Genomic DNA, 21,361 nt, shown 5'->3' on the forward strand with positions numbered 1-21,361 from the left:
TGCTACATGTGTATTACTGAAATACGTTGTGAGATTGGGAACAACCACAACCAGCCTTTTAGGTAAAACAATGGAGTAGACGGACAGCATTATTGGCTCATCAACACCCATCAAGGAAAGAATCCACTATCCCAGGAACTGTATACAATGGAGACTTCTCAGAGAGAGCATGTATACAATGGAGACTGTTTGAGACCACGTCATAGCAAAAGAGCTTTCCAGCAAACTGGAAGAAACTATAAAAGAGGGGAAGTGATATCATGGCTTGGCCACACTCCCCAGGCAACTCAGCACCTGGAAACACATCTGGAGGATAAACACTTTGAACTGGGGAGAGTGGGCCCAAGCTGGAGAAGAGTCCCAGTTTGAGTATTGAGGAACTATATCATCTGTCAGGGTGAGCCACTGCTTGATTCAAATCCTGTTTAATTTGTAGAACGCAGACTGCGAATTCAATTTTATTTCTTAGATAACCAAACTTTGATCTCTATGCTTGCTACTTATAATCACTTAAAGTCCATCTTTCTGTAGTTAAATCTGTTTTATATTTTATCTAAAACCATGTATTTTGGATGAATTGTTTGGGAAATCTCAGCTCAGTTTACAAAGGCTAGCATGTGTCCTCTCCACATTGAGGGAGGGGCGGACTGTGTAATAACTTACACTGATCAGGCTTCTGACAAGGGCAAGACAATACAGTTCTGGGGTGCAAGGCTGGGGAGCTGGGGGAACTGGCTGGAGCCTCTCTATTGTTGGCTTATGAGTGTCTGGCAAAGCATTCATGTAACTCAGTTGGGTGTGTTTGCCTTTGGATGTCTGTGTAAGTGCAGTACCTGCCAGAGATTTGTGGCTTAGCAACAGCATCACAATGTGAGACGGATATCCTAGGTTGGTGGGACAGGGGGCTCAGCAGTTCCAGAGTCCAGATTGCACCCCGGGGACCCCATCATACTCTCCCAAAGCCCGACAATTCAAATATCTAAAAGCTCTTCACTTTTTCATTTTGGAGTGTATAGAGATCAATTTCCCTTTGAATATAAGTGTCCTATTGATACTGAGTGGATCTCATAATCATAAAATTCAATTTGCAAAGAGAAAAGACTGTCTCCAAGCTACTGAATACCGAACTGGCAGCTGATGCTGAAAGTCTGATAAGGCTTCCAACCCTGACATACCCTTAAAAATGTCCTTTTTAGACACAGACACTTCTTTTATTTGCTATCCATAAGTAGTTGCAATTACACATTAAGAAGTGGTTGTAAGCATAGTAGTGATAGTCCTCATTGGTTGGTGATGGAGACAATTGCTTCATGGAAAAGGACATTTTAAAAAAAACTCAATGCTAAATAATGCTCCTTTCAATTACCCTTTAAAATTTTTGCATACATCTGTCTCCTTTTACTCACTCCCTCAGGTCTGCTAAACTGAGATCCATGAAAGGATACTGTCTATACATCAGAGCTACAATAAAACATTTTAGTTGTTGCAAATCATATCAAGAGTGATAAATATTTTACACAATCAATGTGAAAATATTTTATTTTACATCCATGTCATGTGAGGAGTTTATTTTTGCAATAGCTATGCATCTTATATACACAACAATAAATTTACTGTTTATTTCAGAAATTAGAAGCTGAATTCCTAATCCATAATTTGTTGATAGGGAAGGAAATTGTTAATGCTGCATATGCCGAATTGTTTCTTAAAACAGAAATAAAAGATACATGTTGACAGCTGCCAATTATAAAACTGAACTAAAACACCAATTAGACAGAAATAGGGTGACCAGATATCCCGATTTCATAGGGACAGTTGTGATTTTGGGGTCTTTTTCTTATATAGGCTCCTATTATCCCCCAGCCCCTGTCCCGATTTTTCACATTTGCTGTCTGGTCACCCTCGGCAGAAAGTTATTTCTCTTTCATAGGTATCTCCTTAAAGGCACAAGCAAAGGAAGGTGGACGTGTATTTCTTTATAAACAAGCAGCTGTTTGCTACCTTTCTATTTCATCTTTCACAGCCTCTTGTCAAGTTTTCCTCTGCAATTCAGTGTACAGTAGTTCATAATGTCAACCAGTGAGCTCACTATCATGGAAGGATATCAAGTGAGACCCAGTGTGCACAATTCATGTGTGTATATCCATATACATTATTTTATATATCAGGAACATGCATAAAATTGAATGCCTAAGGTAGCACTCTAGGGGCAAAGAGGGGGAAAATTTAATACTGTGAATGTGAAATGTATCAAACATGTATGGTATTTACTGCAGCAGCAAAGTCAGGGATGTACATGTAACTTTAATGAGCCATTTATTATCAAGTAGAAATCTCAGTGAGACACTGTTAAGCTGATGACATCTCAAGGTCTAAGTATTTCAAGCAAACAGAAGGAGAGGTTACTCACCTCGTGCAGTAACTGGAGTTCTTTGAGATGTGTGTCCCTGTGACTGCTCCACTTCAGATGCAGGGCACTGACTGACAACTGTCCCTGTGCCCTGCACCTTTGGAGATTTTCAGTGGTGGTGCCCATGCGGCCTGCACATGCACCCCAAACACTGCGGCAACATGGGGCTGTGTGGGCAAACCACCCTTAGTTTCTTCTCCACTACAAAGTCCCCCAGGAAACTCTAAAGCAAAGGGGAAGGAGGGCAGATAGTGGAGCATCCACAAGGACACGCATCTCAAAAGAACTCCAGTTATTGCATAAGTTGAGTAACCTCTCCTGTTTCAAGTAGTGTCTCTGGGAGTGCTCCACTTCAGGTGACTCCCAAGCAATATTGCTCTAAGGTGGCAGGTAGTTTGAAGAAGAGTCCAACAGAGAAGCAAGGACTGCACTACCTGCAGCAGCACGGATCTTGCTGCCAGCACCAAAACATAACGATTAGAAAAAGTATAACCAGATGACCAAGTTACCACTCTACAGATGTCTGCAATTGGTACATCCTTAAGTAAGGCTATATATGTAGATAGTGCTCTTGTGGAATGTGCTATCGCTCTTAAAGGTGCTTGACCATGAGTTGTGTCGTAAAAGATCTTAGTACGACCGGAGATCCACTTTGATAACCTCTGTTTTGAAATTACTGAATGCTTGTTTCTGTCTGATTTGGACACAAATAGTCTTCTAAATATCCTATCTAGGTAAAAGGCTAATGCCCTCCTGACATATAGGGTATGGAATATGGCTTCTTCATTAGTCTGGTGTGGTTTGGCAGTGGGGAACTAGGAGATGAATGGTTTGATTAATATGAAATTCTGAGGACATCTTAAGTAAAAATCTTGGATGGACCCGCAACAACACTTTCTGGCGATTACCATAAAAGGGGGGTCTGCCATTAAAGCCCCCAAGTCTCCAACCCTTTGGGTAGAAGTGAATGTTACCAGAAAGAGTCTTCAGTAATAAATCTAATAAAGAATAGTTAGCTAGTGGCTCAAAAGGATGTTTCATACGGCAATTAAGGACTAGGTTCAGATCCCAACTAGGAGTATTATTTCTGATTTGTGGGAATATATTTGACAAACTTCTTATGAATCTTGCCATAGCTGGGTAAGTGAAGAGTGAAAAGTCCCCAGTGGGTGTGTGAAAAGCTAAGATGCTAAGTGAATCCTAATGCAATTCATAGAAAGACCCAATGTTTTCAATTACAAGAGGTAATCCAATACCTTAAAAAGAGGAGAGCAAGTGTGAAAAATCGGATGACTGTTACACCAAAGATATTGTTTCCATTTCTGGGAGGTAAATATTTCTTGTAGATTCTTTTCTACTATTTAATAAAATGTGTTGTACCTCTCATGTACAGGATACCTCTATTCCGGAAAGCCATTGAGGAAGTTATGCTTCGAGCCTCACAATCTGTAAATTGTGGTGAAGTGTCTGATCTGCAGTCTGAGTCCGTAAGTGAGGACTGATTGGAAGCCTCCATTGAGGGCGAGGGGTGAGTCTGATGAGATAGGGATACCAGACTTGTCTTGGCCACATTAGTGCAATTAATAGGACTCTGGCCCACTCCTGTTTCTTTTCATTGAGAACCTTTAACAAGAACGGTGTTGGTGGATACACATAGTGAAGTCCATCAGATGAGAAATTATCTCCTAGGGATTGAGACCCTCTCTGGAACAATACCTGATGCATTTTGCATTGGCTGCTGTAGCAAGTAGATTGACCTATGGGAACCCCAAGCTAAGAATACTACCTGGAGGACTCAGCTGTTCAGTTCCCATATGTAAATTTAGAAAGTAAAGTCTGCTGAGGTCATCTGCCATGATTTTCTAAATATCTGGGAAGTAAGAAGCTGTGATGACTATGTACCAATTCCAGAGTTTTATCACTTCAGCACAGAGAGACATGGAATGTGCTCCTCCCTGATGTTGATATTGTAGATCTGATCAATGAAATTGTTCTTAATTGTTCACTTTATTAATATAACTTCATAAGCAAAGTTTTATGAATGAAACATTCATTCATAAAACCGGTTACCCCAATAACTGGCTAATTGAGTTTCACTTTCAATCCAATTGCTGCTTAAATCACTGAAACTTATACTGTTTCAACATTGTAACTTCTGCTCACTTTTTGCCATTCCTTACACTTGTCCATATTGCAACACAAACTCCATTTTAAAATGCTCACTCCATTTTGTAAACCCTGCTGCAACCTTCATTTTCCAAAACCCTGATGTAATCTTATTAGTGTAGTTTAGATGTGTGAATGAGGTATGGATGGATGATGGAATCAACCTCCAGCCCCAGCCTGTCCTGATGAAATAAAGTGTAACCACCACCGGCTGAAGATGCAGACAACAGCCCTGACAAAGCAAGAAGAGTCCACCCTAAAAAGAAAAGAACAAAAGTACAACTGAAGAAACATCAAAGCCAGGTCCCAGGCTGAAAGTCATGTCTGCAGTTGACGGGTGATCAATCGAACTGAACCCAGAGGCAGCATATCCTAAGATATGACCACAGCAAGACCTACAGACTCTGGATTCAAACTAAAGCCTACAAAAAGGATGGATGAGATGGAAGACTTTGGAGGGTAACATTCTGCTGCCCACATGGAAGGGCATCGGCGCATGCCCAACAGAGACCCAGCCTTCCTTGTGCCCAGCTTTCCTGGCCAAATAGCCACCACAAGCCACGAACTCAAGCTACATTCAGGACTGGTAACTATACAGCAGCTGCAGAACATTGGGTGTGTGTGTGTATATTAGATATTAGTTATTGGTCATAAATCAAATTGTGTTATAACACGTGACATCTTGTCTTGTCCCCTGAAAAGATCCTGTGTAGTTTTGTCTGCATAACAATACAATACATGCATGCCTAGCTGTGTGTCATTATTTTTACTGACTTTGATCTGATCAGAGATAGAAAGTGTAAAACATTCATGTGGAGAAGACGCTCTTGTATTGACCATTTGCCTTGCACCTTGTGAGGTCCAGATGTGCCCCCCCCCACCCCGCAACAACAAAAAGCAAAGCAGCTAATGTTATCACTACAGTAGGGGGATTCTGAATGAATGGGACACCTGCACAAGTTTTGGTCAGGTCCTTCCACCAGCTGGAGTGGCTGCAGAACCTATTGGAAAACAGATAGTAACCTGCCTAGGCTGTGCTTACTTGGTATGTAAACCGTTCAACAAATCCCTGTAGACCTTGGAGCTATAATCTGGCATGCTGACCTTCAAAGATGACATATTTCCCAGCAGCTGAAGACAATCTCTTATTGTTATTTGAGGACTGCCCTGAATCTTTGAGATGAGATTCAGTAGTGTGAGAAACCTACTGGAAGGAGGTACACTCTGCCGGTCGCTGCATCCAGAGAAGCTCCTATGAAGTCTAGAGACTGTAGAGGAGTCAAAAAGGGCTTTGTGGTTGATTTGAATGCTCAGGTTATGAAACAGAGAACACAATTTTACTGACACCAACACTTCCTGATATGATCTACCCCGATCATCCAGATACAGGAAAACAAATTATACCCATAAGACATAGGTGGGCATCAACTACTACCAGAATCTTTGAGGATATCCTGGGGGCCAAAGATAGGCCAAAGGGAGCACCCAGTAGCGGTAACACTTCTTGCTGATTAGAAAATGAAGAAACCTCTTGTGTGAAGGGTGAATAGAAATATGAAATCTTGAAGGGAAAAAATCATGAACTAGTCTCCTAATTCTAACAAGGAAATTATTGCTGGAAGGGTCACCATCCTGAATTTTTGCTGTTTTTACATACCTGGTTAGAGACTTGAGGTCTAAAATTAGCCTCCATCCTTCGTTCTTTCTAGGAATCCGGAAGCCCTTTGAATAAAATCCCTTTTCCCTGTTCTGTACAGGAACTGGTTCTATTGCTCCTAAACATAGAAGTGAGGCCATCTCTTGCACCAGCAACTGATCATGAAAGGAGTCCCTGAAGAGAGAAGGGGAAGTCTTCTACAATACTCTAAACATCTCTTTGGAAGCCCAACAGCTGCAACCAAGACTTTCTTATGACCACTGCAGTGGATATAGTCTGTGTTGCAGTATCTGCAACATCCAAGGAGATCTGGAGTGATGTCTTTGACAGGAGAGGACCGTCTTGTATAATGGCCTTAAAGTGGTCACGATGTTCCTCTGGCATGTGATCAACAAAGGAATTAAATTTGTCAATTTAAATCATTGTATTTGGCTATGAGTGCCTAATGGTTTGGTATTCTGAAGTGAAGAGTGGCTGAAATGTAGGATTTGTGACCAAAAAGATCAAGCCTCCTGTGGTCCTTACGGTATGGGGTGGACTTTGAGCAATGTTGTAGGTGTTCATTAACTGCCTCCACTACTAAGGAACTTGGAGCTGGATGGAAAAATAAAAATTCTCATTTTCTGGCATGAACATAATATTTTTTTATCCACCCTCTTGAAGGTAGGCAGTGAAGTAGCTGGGGTTTACCCAACTGTCTTAGCAGGTTCCATAAGAGCTTCATTGACCAGAACGGCAATTCTTATAGATGTCCAGGTGTGCAAAATTTGTAGGAGTTTGAGGTGGGACTGCTGAACCTCCTATACAGGAATCTGAAGTGTGTCAGCAATTTCCTTCATCAGTTCCTGAAACTGCCTGAAGTCATCTGCCATTGAAGGTGGTAGGGGCAGGACAGCTTTGTGAGGCAATAAGATCGTATTAGTGAAAGGTGTCAATCTGCTCTTGCTTCTTGTGCCTCAAAGGTCTCCTCCTCTGGCATAGGAGGTTGAGGCAAAGGGGCCCTTCTCTATTTCCGCTGGTGGTGCAAAGGCCAAGTTGCAATCTGTTGACAACAGAATGTCCAGGGGTCCTAGCAAGGTCACTGAGGGGGCCCAAAAGGCATAGCTGGAGTCATCCATCTGTGCTCCTGCCATGTGGTTGTCATTTGAGGTCTATCCTCCTGTAATATGTCAGTGAAGGAGGGAAAACGATGTGTCCTGGAATAGACATTGGAACCCTACACCGAAATTTGAGAATCTGAGGAGTCCTCTTCCACGTACTCCAAGCATGGTGGTGGTGGTAATAGCTATTCAGGTTGCAAAGTAGATGGGGGTGAACATCATGATCTAGATGATAGAGGGGTCAGTGACCAAGAGAGTCTTGATGCTGACAAACCCCCAGCACTGGTTAACAGAGAAGAGACTGGCTCTGAAGACACTATTGGGTCCTTGGGGTACCTAAATTCTTGTGGTATCGATGCTATCAAAGATGGGGTCGAGTGAGAACCTGTGGAGGACTGCTTCAGTCCCAATGCAGCTGGTACCTAACTTATGGCATTTGCGTGAGTCAGCTCTGATTCCATGAGTACTGTAGGTAGCTAAGCAGTCTTTTGTACCCTTTACTTTAATGTTACTGATACCGAGTTGTTCAGGGATGGGCTTAGAACTCTGCTCAACAGTATCTCTGCTGCTCTGGGTACAACTACCCAAACTTGGTACTGAGTTCATCTCAGATGAATGATTCTTCCTCCTTTGCGGTACCAGTATCAGTCAGAGAATGCATGGAACTCCCCTTGGGAGGTGAGGTCTCTATAGCATTCTTGTGAGTCAGCAACCAAGGTATTCTTGGAGATTTACTCCTTACCTCCTTCTGCTTAGCAGCAGATGTCAATGAGGACTTTGATAACATAGATATACTTGGTGCTGCTTTACTGCCTACATCACTAAGGGTCTCCGGTGACTGAGATTTTGATGTGGACAAGGCACTAGCAGAACCGGGAGTGTATGTACACAGTGGTCCTCTGCCCTGGAGCCAAAACTGATTGTAAAACTTGCTCCATCATTAGAAGTTTAAACTTGATCTCCCTATTTTTCCAGGATCTACCCTTGAAGAAAGTACAGTTCTTGCGCTTACTGGAATACAAGTATCACCCAAACAGCAGAGGTACTGGCAATGCCCATCACTTACTGGAATAAGCTCATGGCAGGAAAGGCACCTCTTGAATCCCGGTGAGCCCAGCATACCCAAGTAAAATAATGAAAAATAACCCTTAGAAGGGGAAGCTTCTAACTAAATCTGAAATTAATACAATTAATTTTTATTTTTAAGAAAAAGAAGAAAAGAAAGGGAACAACTATTCCAACAACTATAAGCACTGTAAGTGATTAACTATATGCCAACTATCTGCTGAAATATTAGAGAGAATGGGCACCAAGAGACTGTCTCATGCTGAAAACAGTTGAAAAGGATTTGAGGGTGGTTTACCTGCACAGTCCCATATAGCCTCAGCACAAGGCACAAGGATGTGTGGAGCATATGCATGGGCTGAACAGGCACCCCTACCAAAATTCTCTCAAAGGCATAGCGGCACATGAAATGGAGCACCGACAGGACACTACTAGAAGAAGAATCCTAAAAAAACATTAAGTAAGCAGCACTAATTTTTACATTCCAAACCATTAAGGAATCAGTGATTGTAAAAGGTGTCCACATGAGCATGCTGATTCCTGAAGTCCTCTACCCACAGTGCAGTTAACAGCATGGCCAGCAGCAGTGCAAGTTTCTCAACACTTAATTAGGAACCTCAAACCAGACCTGGAGGGACTCCCACTGTTTCAACCAGGGTACCAATTAGTGACAACTGTCATTGTGGGTTGCTGAGCCTTTGCCCCCGGGAACTAGAATGACACCAACAATTTGTTTCACACAAGCTAGGGAACAGCTATCAGATGGCAACAATTCTATTTCTTAGTGTTCATATTTTGATTCATATACTCATCAAGTGTGCTGTTTCTAGTGAAGGAATCATATAAACATACATTTCTAATGATATCAAAGCAAATACTACCCAAAACATATTTCATTTGGGTCAACTGTTCAGCATGACAATATAGGTTGTGTATATTGTATTATCTGAAGGGGTTCTGAGAAATTTGCCTTGCTAAAGAAAGTACATTCTTTTTTTTCCTGTTTTTTTTTGTTTTTTTTTTTAATTTTCCTTCATTCTTATGCTCCACTTTGTCTTCCGTAACAAGGCAACTTTTGTTCAGTCTTATCTGCAATCTGCCAAAGACTACTCTTCAATTTTTTGAAAATTACAATTTTTGCTTTCTAAAACCCATTTAAAAGAAAAACTTTCATTTGGCTTGTCCTCCTCTCCCCTTTTATTTTTACTCTAATTTTTAACTCAGCTGTCCATCTCTTCTCCATTTTCCCTGTAAATCAGTCCCTTTTTCTCCCAGGCTCTCCAAACATATGCTAAATACTCTCATGTCACCAGTTTCCATGGTTCTCCTTCACCCTTGAAACCCAACAGTCCCTATTCTTGACCTCCCAGACAGCTCAAGAGCCATCCTTATCTCTGTCTTTCTTTACACAACCGTGGGTCTTTTTTCCTCCACCACCAACAAAGTTTCAGGTTCTTACTTTCTTCCCTTTTCTTGTCACCCAGTTCCCACAATTCTCTCCCCATTCTCAGATCTCCATAGCATGATGGAGGTAAGAACTGTACTGAATCCTATTGAGTCCCTTCCACAGGGACAGAGGAGGAAGTAGTGTGTCAATCAGTGTGGTGCTTGCTGCTGCTCAGATGTGGCTAGGAAGGCACAGCAAGCATGACAATAGGAAGACTCAGCCAAAGGCAGAGAACCTTTGTTATGGAGAAAGACAAAAGGTTTTTATTACAATGGGATAAAAACCTGAGCTGTGTCTATACTAGTGCTTCACCTTGGAAAGCAGTTTAACATTTTTCTAGTGTAGCTACACTAAAAGAACAGGGCTGATGGGCTTGGAAGGGAGCACATCCAGCCCTGCTTAACTGGAAGACTGGCTATTGTAATGCAGAGCTTTTGAGGGAGCTGAGAGAAACAGCAATGTAGGAGTGGTATATGGAAGATTCCAATAGCACCCCGAAGAAAAGAAAACATAGGGAAGGACCACAGAGAGAAAGATGGAAGAAACAAACAAGATTGGTAGACAAAATACACAGAAACTATAGGAGAAGAGAACAAAACCCAGACATGGTGATGTATTTTTTTTTGAAGTGCATTATGTACTCCAGTGGATGGATGTCAGCTACTCACCTAATTAAAGATGGTAGTTAACTCTACTGAAAAAGCCTCAAAAATAAAGCCTCCTCTCTAAAATTTTGGGCCCCATCTGTTCAGAGTAGTTTGACAGGAGATCAACATTTGCCCTGTTCTCAGACAAAGAAAACTAAAGCCTTGTACAAGGAAGCTAATTTACAATATACTTTAAACTACACCACACTACTCAGTGACCTTGGATAAGTCACATAATATTTCTGTACTTCATTTTACTCATTGGATACTACTACTTGCAATTCTCACAGATATAGTGAGAGGTTTAATTTTTGTCAAATACTTTGAGAGTCTTTGGGGGAAATGCTCTCTTCTTTTAAAGGGCTAAATATTAAGCAAATTAAACCTGATATGTACACATCAAGAAGGAGAGACTTACCTTTTCCATAGAAGAACTTTCGGTAATAATATGCTCCAAGATCAATGTGTTCTATAATATAACGTTTAACTTTCTCCCGGTGAATTGACTGATTCTCTCTTGGCACCTCCAGTACAGAAACACCAGCATTCGTGCAGTGGGAACTTAGAGAGGATTCAAAGGAACAACTTTCACCTGAAGCAAAAGATGCAGAGTTTGCCCTGGAAAGTGCAATCCTCCTGTCTCCTTCTCCACCAGTTTCATTCCTGAAGTAAGGGCAACTCAGTATTAGGTCATTGCTTTTCCCATCACCCTCATCAGCATCTAGGTTTTCTTTTGAATTGAGGTCCTCTTTACTTCCCAAAGGAGATTCACAGTTTCCTGTCTGGCCTGTTGTCATTTGAGTTTGTGATGCGGCTGAAGCCCCGGTGGTTATATTTTTTCTTTTCCCCACATTAACCGTGGTAGCCATTGCTTCATTTATGTTAAATAAAATGCTCTGAACATCATAATGTGCAAAACATTTTTGACAGTTCCAAGGACGAATGTTTCTCTCAAATCTACCATCATCCAGTTCTGAAGAAAATTTGAAAGTTTCATGCTCACTTTTAATAGTTCGCAGTTTTCTAAACAGAGATGTTTCTACTGCTTCTGATTTTAGTCTCCATTTGAAAGATTTGTCCCTGTCTCTACCAATAAGCAGGGCACTATCCATATAATCCAATCCAGAAATCCTGACAAATTCTCCTCTGGAAATCTGTGTGGCAGCATGAAGACTTGGAGAAATTGTAGGGTCACAGCGGAAAAACTCGGGAAATCCAAATGGAGCAAGAGTTTTATGTTCAAAATTTTCCACTCGATATCCTCTGAGCATTGCAAAAAAATTCTCACCAGACAAACCTTGCCTGTCAATTGAAGAAGTACTTCCATATTCTCTATGAAGAGCTGCTCCCGTATTTGGGTTAACAGCATTCTGGTCCAACACATCTTCAGCATCAATGTCACTAATGGTGACATCACTGTTGCTTCTTTGTCTTATGGGATGAAGTCCCCTCTGGGGAGAATGGACAAAGAGATCTCCTATTGTATATTTGGTCTCTGCAAACTCCAAATCCAACTGCTGTTCTTGTTGCCCATCACTTTGGTCATTTTGTCCATTTGGAATTACTGATCCAACACTCTCATAACTGGTTTGAGGTCTACTCTCCCATACTGCTCTACTTAGTTCCTTAGAGCAATCCTTTTTAGGAGGCCATTCAGATACCCTCGCTCGGACACCCATTTTAGGCATAGCTGGCGTACCATTAGTTTGATTACTTTCATTTTTGCTAGATGTATTTAAAGAAGCAGGAGGACCCACGTTACCATTTAAAGCTTTAAATTTTCTAGCAAAGTAGTCATCGGACTGCATACTTCTTGAAGCCTCCTTGAACTTTGAGGACGTTCGGCTGGGTTTGTGCTTATCTTCTTGTGAAGACCTTTGATCGCTCATGTCCACTCAAGGGCAAGGGAGTACCTAGTCTTACCTCCAAGACTGGTACTGCTGTTATCACATATGGAACAGAGAATTGCAAAATAAGACAACTACTGTCTGTATCAGAGCATAATCGTATCAGAGTGTCTTTTTTGTAAAAAAAAAATAGTCAGAAAAACAGGTCTTCATATTTCCCTCAGTTTAGAATTTAGAATTTCCCTCAGTTGAATTTGATATCAATCCAGGTGTATTCCTTGTACCTGTTCTGAAAAAGAAAAATGTGCATTAAAATGATTTACATTCAAAAGCAGGAAGCCTACAGTGTTACTTGTAAATATAAAACATCCTAAACACCTTTAGTGGCCCATATATTCTCAAAGGAACTCAGATACAAACATACTGAGTATATTACAAATTATTATGTAGTCAGAAAGGTAAAGATAGAAGTATGTTCTCATTTGCACTTCTTAGCAACCAATACATTAGCCCAGTAGTATTCTTAATTATTAATGCTAAAGGTAGAGAATATGTAAATCAATCCAAAGATTGTTATTAACGTACGGAAGAACTTATCTAGAAACATAACAAAATGTTTCCACTACAGTTAACCAATTTAAATCCACTATTAATACATCCCTGCCTAATTAATTTAAATCTGCAAGAGATACCTATTCCATTTGTCTTCTTTTCCTACTTTCATCTCAGCATTTCTCTCAATACCGTCCTAATGCATGGAATGCCCTCCCCATCCCAGTTTGCCAAGATGACTCTCCATATTCAAGCATCTTCTGAAAAGTCACTTCGGTGATGCTCATATGAACAGAGTCAACAGTAATAAGGAAATCATAAGGCATACCCTTCAAGTTACTCTCTACTGTAGGTTTCCCAGTGCAGCCTCCTTTTTTGGATGTCTCTGAAAATGAAAGCACTTTGGGGCAGGGATCGCTCTCAGCCAATATCATCACTCATAAATGCATTTGTGAGTACATCTGCTAGAAACTAAGGTCTGGTCTATTTTAAAATATTGGTCAGTTTAACTAAGTCAGTGAGAAGTGTAAAAAATACATGCTCCTGAGCAGCGTAGTTAAGCCGACTTAAGTTCCTGTGTAGTCAGAGCTAGGTAAATGGAAAACTACTTCTGTCGACCTAGCTATCAACACTCAGGGAGGTGGATTACACACACCAATGGGAGAATGCCTGTCATTGACACAGGCAGGGTCTACACTGAAGCACTACAGCAGCAGCACAGCTGTACCACTGTAGCATTTTAAGTGTGAACAAGCCCTCAGCATTTCACTTCTTGGACGATGGACTGGAAAAATCCACATGTGATTCTGTCCACTGGTACAAAAGATTCAGTAAAATTTAGTCTGATTAGGAAAAACATTCAGTTGGTGATTAGAGCTGGTTGGAACATTTTCAGTGAAATTTCATTTAATTGAAGCCAAAACACTCCAAACATAATGGAGATGTGTCAGTTTCAACCAAGTTTAAAAGTACATGCTCTACCTAGTTCAGTCATTTGGAACAAAAAACTCTGCTCAATCAGATAGAGCAGGGACTTGAATCGGGTTTCCCATATCCCACACCAGTGCTCTAACCACCAGGCTATTGAGATAGACACCTTCCCAAATTGGAAAGCTCAAGCTTCTGTCTGAAATGGACATTTTGACAATTGTTTTTGAAAAATGTTTGGAAGGTTTTATTTTTCTTCAAAATGCAGAATGAAAACAAAGTTTCAAAACCTCAAACGTTGCTGCAAAACAGAACGGTCTTCCTCCAGCCAGTTCAACTAGTAAATGTCTATTGAATTGTGGAAAAGTCTTCCCTCAGATGTGATTTAAAACTATGCTGGAAAAGAACAGAACATACACTGTAAGAAACAATCCTGTGGTGCTAGTGTTTAAAATCTTCTATTCTAAACAGGGCTTTGGAGCTGTGCTTCGGCTCCGCTCCAGCTCCAGGGAAAACCCTGCAGCTCCACTGCTCTGGAGCTGCTCGGCGGGCTCCGCTCCAAAGCCCTGATTCTAAAGGTCTCTTTGGCTCTAATTTCTATTTTACTTCTATATGGCAATATTTCTGTTACATTTACTCTAAATTATAGTACACAAAGTAATCCTTGAAAATGAATTGTAAGGATTTTGTTCCAAACATTTTACAGTTAAATATTCCAGTTGTGTAGCAGAAAATATGTAGTCATTTCAAATTTACAAGTACTAATGAAGATAAGTCATTGAAAACTAGGTCTTTCTTTGAAGAGGGAGCGTGCGGGGGCACAGAATTTTGAATTTGGGACTTGCTACTAGGCAAATAGTGATGATATTGCAAACACTGTAAACCATGCTGGAAAATAAAGAGAGTCCCAGCAGAAATTTAAAGGCAAAACCATTAGGCAGCTCTCTAGACAAGGAAGAGAGGAGAACTCCAATTAATGTTTTTTTAAAATGGCAATTCCTTTCATTGTAATGCATCTAGGAAACAGCAGTAAGGTACTGCATGATTTCCTTCAATTTTACTATTTGGAGGATTTATGTTACTTCATTCTTACTCTAACTGCAGAACAGCTGTAACTGGAGCATATTCTCTTTTATATTTCTCTGCTTGCTAATCTAAGAGACTACAGCTACTATGCTAAAGATCATGCCGGTTGCTTCCCACAACAACATGGCAGCCAAGTTGGCAAACGTTAATTCAGTCAAACATTGAATTTACTAGTACACCAAAATATTTTTCAATTGTTTTTAATAGTTTTCAGGATAATCATATAGAGGAATGTGCACAGGGTATGCACATTCACTTGCAGCTATGTCCAGTGCTTTTCTCCCATTGTGAAAGATCAGTTTAAGGGTGAGGCAAGACTGAACGTTTTCAACTCCCACAGCAGCTTTTCTTCTTTGGGCAGTAAGAGGCAATGTAATGATCTTTCAAGATGCTTCAAATAAGGATGTGCACATTTAGGGCAGTTTTACACAGAGAAGGTAAATTGTACTGAAAGCTTCCCATAGTTCAGTGAAGTTAGTTGGGTGGAGGTCAGGGGTGAAAGTAAGTCGAGTGACTTACCATTACGCTGGGGCCAGCTCTGGCCCCCAGAAGGGGGGGGGGGGTCTAGAGCGGAAGGGGTGGGGCTAAGAGGGTCAGAGCCAGCCCCAGTCCACCCTGTAAAGTAAGTGTGCCCCCCTTCTTCTCCTCCTCCCCCCTCCCGCCCCCACCAGGGTAGCAGCAGCAGGCCGGGGCTCCGGCAGCTATTTAAAGGACCGGGGCAGCAGAGGCAGCTGGAGCCCCAGCCCTTTAAATAGCCCCTCAAGTCCCCGCTACCCCAGGGCTTTGGAGGCTCTTTAAAGGGCCTGCGGCTCCCCTGTTTCTACCGCCCTGGCCCTTTAAATAGCCCCTGGAGCTGTGGAGTAATAGCAGCGGCAGGGCTCCGGCGGCTATTTAAAGGGCCAGGACAGCAGAAGCAGGGGAGCCCCAGGCCCTTTAAATAGCCGCTGGAGCCCCACAGCCGCTACCCCAGGGCCCCAGCGGCAAGGCTCTGGGGTCAATTTAAAGGGCCTGGAGCCCCAGGCCCTTGAAATTGCCCCCTGGGGAAGCCGGGCTGCCCCAGTACAGTGCACCGGCTCTTGCCAGTATGCTGTACCGGTGCATACCAGCTTACTTCCACCTCTGGTGGAGGTAAGAGGAGGGCAGAGAGGAAAAATTTTCTTTCCTACCTATATCACAAAAAAAAAAGTATTTAAAATATTATTGGGGGGGAAAAAAAGATGAAATTTAAGCTTTACAAAAGGACTTTTTTCTTCCATGTCTGGAGGAACACGGGAACCTGAACTCAGGCTTTGCCTGGTATAGCAAGACTGAAGCCCATTGTATATGAACCTGAGTTAGTTAACAGTGTTTAGAGTGCATACTCAGTGTTGCACTTGAAACTGTTTCCATTTGGCTGCACAACAGAGAAGAGGCCAAAAACATGTTAAGAACATGCTCTTCTTAAGGAAGAAAAAAAGTTGTGTTCCAGCCTAAGACCTTAAACACAATACCTACCTGTAGGTTAAAACAAAAAAGTTTTGCCTTGCCCACAGTGATCAGCCAAACTGTTTAAATGTTAGCATGGAATCCAATTAAAATATCTTTAAAATATGACACACAGGATCTTTCAATATATTTGTAAGCATTTTACATTCCTTTGGTGAAAATAAAATGCAAGTAGGAAAATATCTTGTGGTACGTCTAACACTTTTGGGAAAAATTACTATTACAGAACTAAAGCACAAGAAAGAGTTTCTGTATGAATTATGGTATCATGCAAACAACCGACAGTAGCAACTAATAGGTGATCCTCCATATTCTTCAAAGAGCTTTCTCCAGATGTTAACTAATATGATGTTAGAGGATTGGAGGTCCCCCCTTCAGAGAAAAGCAATCAAATAAGACTAAGACATCCCATCATAACCCTGCTACCTACTTTGCATTTTGCAACTACTTAAATAGTATTCAGAACAAAAAAACCCCACAATTTTGCATTTCTGGAATGATCTGAAACTCCACTTATGCCTATTTTCTTTGAAGTGGCTGTAAATTAGGTTTTTCAAACTATCTATCCAATTCACACATTAAAAATGGAAAACCATTCATCAAAATCTGTTCAACCTAGTTTTTTGAAGGGTATCACAAATATTTTTAAATTGTCATACAAACTAAATATAAATATAAAATGAGAAAAGACTATCCTGTAATAATCCCATTCTTCTGTTTCGCATCAAGAATTAGGAACAGAGAAATACCTACATCAGATCAGAACAACAGGCTGTCTATTACAGTATTGTATGTCTGACAATGGCCAGTACCAGGTGCTTTAGGGAAAGGTGCAATTTTCCACTACTGTGCATAATTTTGGAATAAACTGCCCATGGGGAAGCTGTTTCCTATGTCCCATAAGTTACTGGTGGTTTAAATACCCTGAAACAAAGCTTTAAAATATCTCCTTATATAAAAAAAATTAAATGGCTGTCATCCTAGCTCATTTACCTATGTTTTTTCTTGTTATACATATAAATGGATAATCCTTTTTTAAACAAGCCTGTTTAGTTTTCAAGGATATCTTGTAGCACTGAGTTCCACTAGTTGATTATGTATTATGTAAAAACAGATATTTCCTTAAATCATTTCATATATATTATCTTTCAATTTCATTAGACAGTCCCTTGTTATTGTATTATGAGAAAAAGTAAAGCGGGCGCTCCTATTTACTCTTGCTAGAACATCTTTTGCTTCGTTATGTCAACTTTTATTCATCTCCTCTGTAAACCAAACAGTCAAAAATGTTTCAATCTCTGCTCATATGAAAGTCTTTCCATTTGTCTATTTAGAAGAGAAGCTCTTCTGGGCAGGAACAGTCTTTTTGTTATGTTTGTACAATATGCCTAGTACAACAGGGGGTGGAGTTTCTAGGTGCTTCTGCAATACAAATAATAAAAACATCATCATGTCATGCCTCTCGCACCAAATTCAGCTAGATCTTTTTTGTATAGTGACCAGAACCGCACGCACCATTTCAGGGAAGGGGTATAACTGATTTGTATGAAATAGCATTATAATCTTTTCTGTAATTTTTTCATTGCATTCCTCCTACTCCGCAACAACATTGGCTTATTGGACATCTCAGTGTACAGTAGCAGTCAAATGATGCCATGATTTGTCACATAGTTTTAATTAATTTAAAACTCAGTAACATATTAGTAGTCCAGGTCATTCCTTCCTGTGTGCAGTACACCTTGCATTTAAACACAACAAAATTTAATTTGCTATCCATTCATCTATCTTTGTTACATCGCTCTCATGTTCCCTACACTCGCCTAAGCAATTGAGTCACCTGCAAAGTTTACCACCCACTTTTGGTTTTATGTTCTTTTTGTCTAATTTCCTCATTTAAAAAAAAAAAAAGCACACAGTGCTAGTTTTTTTTAACCTAATTACAAAGTTTTATTTCGTTACTCAGCTACTAAATTACTTCTTGAAACACTTCGTAGTTGAAATACCCCTTCCCCAACTATGTTAACTTTCTATGCCAGCATAGAATCATAGAATCATAGAATATCAGGGTTGGAAGGGACCCCAGAAGGTCATCTAGTCCAACCCCCTGCTCAAAGCAGGACCAATTCCCAGTTAAATCATCCCAGCCAGGGCTTTGTCAAGCCTGACCTTAAAAACCTCTAAGGAAGGAGATTCTACCACCTCCCTAGGTAACGCATTCCAGTGTTTCACCACCCTCTTAGTGAAAAAGTTTTTCCTAATATCCAATCTAAACCTCCCCCACTGCAACTTGAGACCATTACTCCTCGTTCTGTCATCTGCTACCATTGAGAACAGTCTAGAGCCATCCTCTTTGGAACCCCCTTTCAGGTAGTTGAAAGCAGCTATCAAATCCCCCCTCATTCTTCTCTTCTGCAGGCTAAACAATCCCAGCTCCCTCAGCCTCTCCTCATAACTCATGTGTTCCAGTCCCCTAATCATTTTTGTTGCCCTTCGCTGGACTCTCTCCAATTTATCCACATCCTTCTTGAAGTGTGGGGCCCAAAACTGGACACAGTACTCCAGATGAGGCCTCACCAATGTCGAATAGAGGGGAACGATCACGTCCCTCGATCTGCTCGCTATGCCCCTACTTATACATCCCAAAATGCCATTGGCCTTCTTGGCAACAAGGGCACACTGCTGACTCATATCCAGCTTCTCGTCCACTGTCACCCCTAGGTCCTTTTCTGCAGAACTGCTGCCTAGCCATTCGGTCCCTAGTCTGTAGCTGTGCATTGGGTTCTTCCGTCCTAAGTGCAGGACCCTGCACTTATCCTTATTGAACCTCATCAGATTCCTTTTGGCCCAATCTTCCAATTGGTCTAGGTCCTTCTGTATCCTATCCCTCCCCTCCAGCGTATCTACCACTCCTCCCAGTTTAGTATCATCCGCAAATTTGCTGAGAGTGCAATCCACACCATCTTCCAGATCATTTATGAAGATATTGAATAAAACCGGCCCCAGGACCGACCCTTGGGGCACTCCACTTGATACCGGCTGCCAACTAGACATGGAGCCATTGATCACTACCCGTTGAGCCCGACAATTTAGCCAGCTTTCTACCCACCTTATAGTGCATTCATCCAGCCCATACTTCCTTAACTTGCTGACAAGAATACTATGGGAGACCGTGTCAAAAGCTTTGCTAAAGTCAAGAAACAATACATCCACTGCTTTCCCTTCATCCACAGAACCAGTAATCTCATCATAAAAGGCGATTAGATTAGTCAGGCATGACCTTCCCTTGGTGAATCCATGCTGGCTGTTCCTGATCACTTTCCTCTCATGCAAGTGCTTCAGGATTGATTCTTTGAGGACCTGCTCCATGATTTTTCCAGGGACTGAGGTGAGGCTGACTGGCCTGTAGTTCCCAGGATCTTCCTTCTTCCCTTTTTTAAAGATTGGCACTACATTAGCCTTTTTCCAGTCATCCGGGACTTCCCCGGTTCGCCACGAGTTTTCAAAGATAATGGCCAGTGGCTCTGCAATCACAGCCGCCAATTCCTTCAGCACTCTCGGATGCAACTCGTCCGGCCCCAGGGACTTGTGCACGTCCAGCTTTTCTAAATAGTCCCTAACCGCCTCTATCTCCACAGAGGGCTGGCCATCTCTTCCGCATTTTGTGATGCCCAGCGCAGCAGTCTGGGAGCTGACCTTGTTAGTGAAAACAGAGGCAAAAAAAGCATTGAGTACATTAGCTTTTTCCACATCCTCTGTCACTAGGTTGCCTCCCTCATTCAGTAAGGGGCCCACACATTCCTTGGCTTTCTTCTTGTTGCCAACATACCTGAAGAAACCCTTCTTGTTACTCTTGACATCTCTGGCTAGCTGCAGCTCCAGGTGCGATTTGGCCCTCCTGATAACATTCCTACATGCCCGAGCAATATTTTTATACTCTTCCCTGGTCATATGTCCAACCTTCCACTTCTTGTAAGCTTCTTTTTTATGTTTAAGATCCGCTAGGATTTCACCATTAAGCCAAGTTGGTCGCCTGCCATATTTACTATTCTTTCGACTCATCGGGATGGTTTGTCCCTGTAACCTCAACAGGGATTCCTTGAAATACAGCCAGCTCTCCTGGACTCCTTTCCCCTTCAAGTTAGTCCCCCAGGGGATCCTGGCCATCCGTTCCCTGAGGGAGTCGAAGTCTGCTTTCCTGAAGTCCAGGGTCCGTATCCTGCTGCTTACCTTTGTTCCCTGCGTCAGGATCCTGAACTCAACCAACTCATGGTCACTGCTTCCCAGATTCCCATCCACTTTTGCTTCCCCCACTAATTCTACCCGGTTTGTGAGCAGCAGGTCAAGAAAAGCACCCCCCCTAGTTGGCTCCTCTAGCACTTGCGCCAGGAAATTGTCCCCTACGCTTTCCAAAAACTTCCTGGATTGTCTATGCACCGCTGTATTGCTCTCCCAGCAGATATCAGGAAAATTAAAGTCACCCATGAGAATCAGGGCATGCGATCTAGTAGCTTCCGTGAGCTGCCGGAAGAAAGCCTCATCCACCTCATCCCCCTGGTCCGGTGGTCTATAGCAGACTCCCACCACTACATCACTCTTGTTGCACACACTTCTAAACTTAATCCAGAGACACTCAGGTTTTTCTGCAGTTTCGTACCGGAGCTCTGAGCAGTCATACTGCTCCCTTACATACAGTGCTACTCCCCCACCTTTTCTGCCCTGCCTGTCCTTCCTGAACAGTTTATAACCATCCATGACAGTACTCCAGTCATATGAGTTATCCCACCAAGTCTCTGTTATTCCGATCACGTCATAGTTCCTTGACATCACCAGGACCTCCAGTTCTCCCTGCTTGTTTACTTCCACTTTTTCTATATATGTTCTTCCTTCCTCAAGGCGTTCCCCAGCACCAGATACATTTCTTGATGCATGAGGAAGTGATCAGCTGCTTCACCTCTCTCAATAATCTCAACTA

The 21,361-nt window shown here is 41.8% G+C and overlaps 1 protein-coding gene across 13 annotated transcripts in view; it reads right to left on the reverse strand.

Annotated features, from left to right (window-relative positions):
* Positions 1 to 21,361, reverse strand: part of SIPA1L2 (signal induced proliferation associated 1 like 2) — a 238,194-nt gene that overhangs the window by 116,821 nt on the left and 100,012 nt on the right. For 11 of the 13 annotated variants that reach the window (XM_073338090.1, XM_073338083.1, XM_078852225.1 and 8 more), the window contains one exon: positions 10,911 to 12,628. In XM_073338090.1, coding sequence (XP_073194191.1) covers positions 10,911 to 12,381 — 1,471 coding nt within the window. In that variant the 5' untranslated portion in view covers positions 12,382 to 12,628. The remainder of the gene's footprint in view (positions 1 to 10,910; positions 12,629 to 21,361) is intronic. The other 2 variants (XM_073338089.1, XM_073338088.1) reach the window with 1 other exon arrangement.

This window comes from Lepidochelys kempii, chromosome 3 (assembly GCF_965140285.1).
Source record: "Lepidochelys kempii isolate rLepKem1 chromosome 3, rLepKem1.hap1, whole genome shotgun sequence".
Lineage (NCBI taxonomy): Eukaryota > Metazoa > Chordata > Testudines > Cheloniidae > Lepidochelys > Lepidochelys kempii.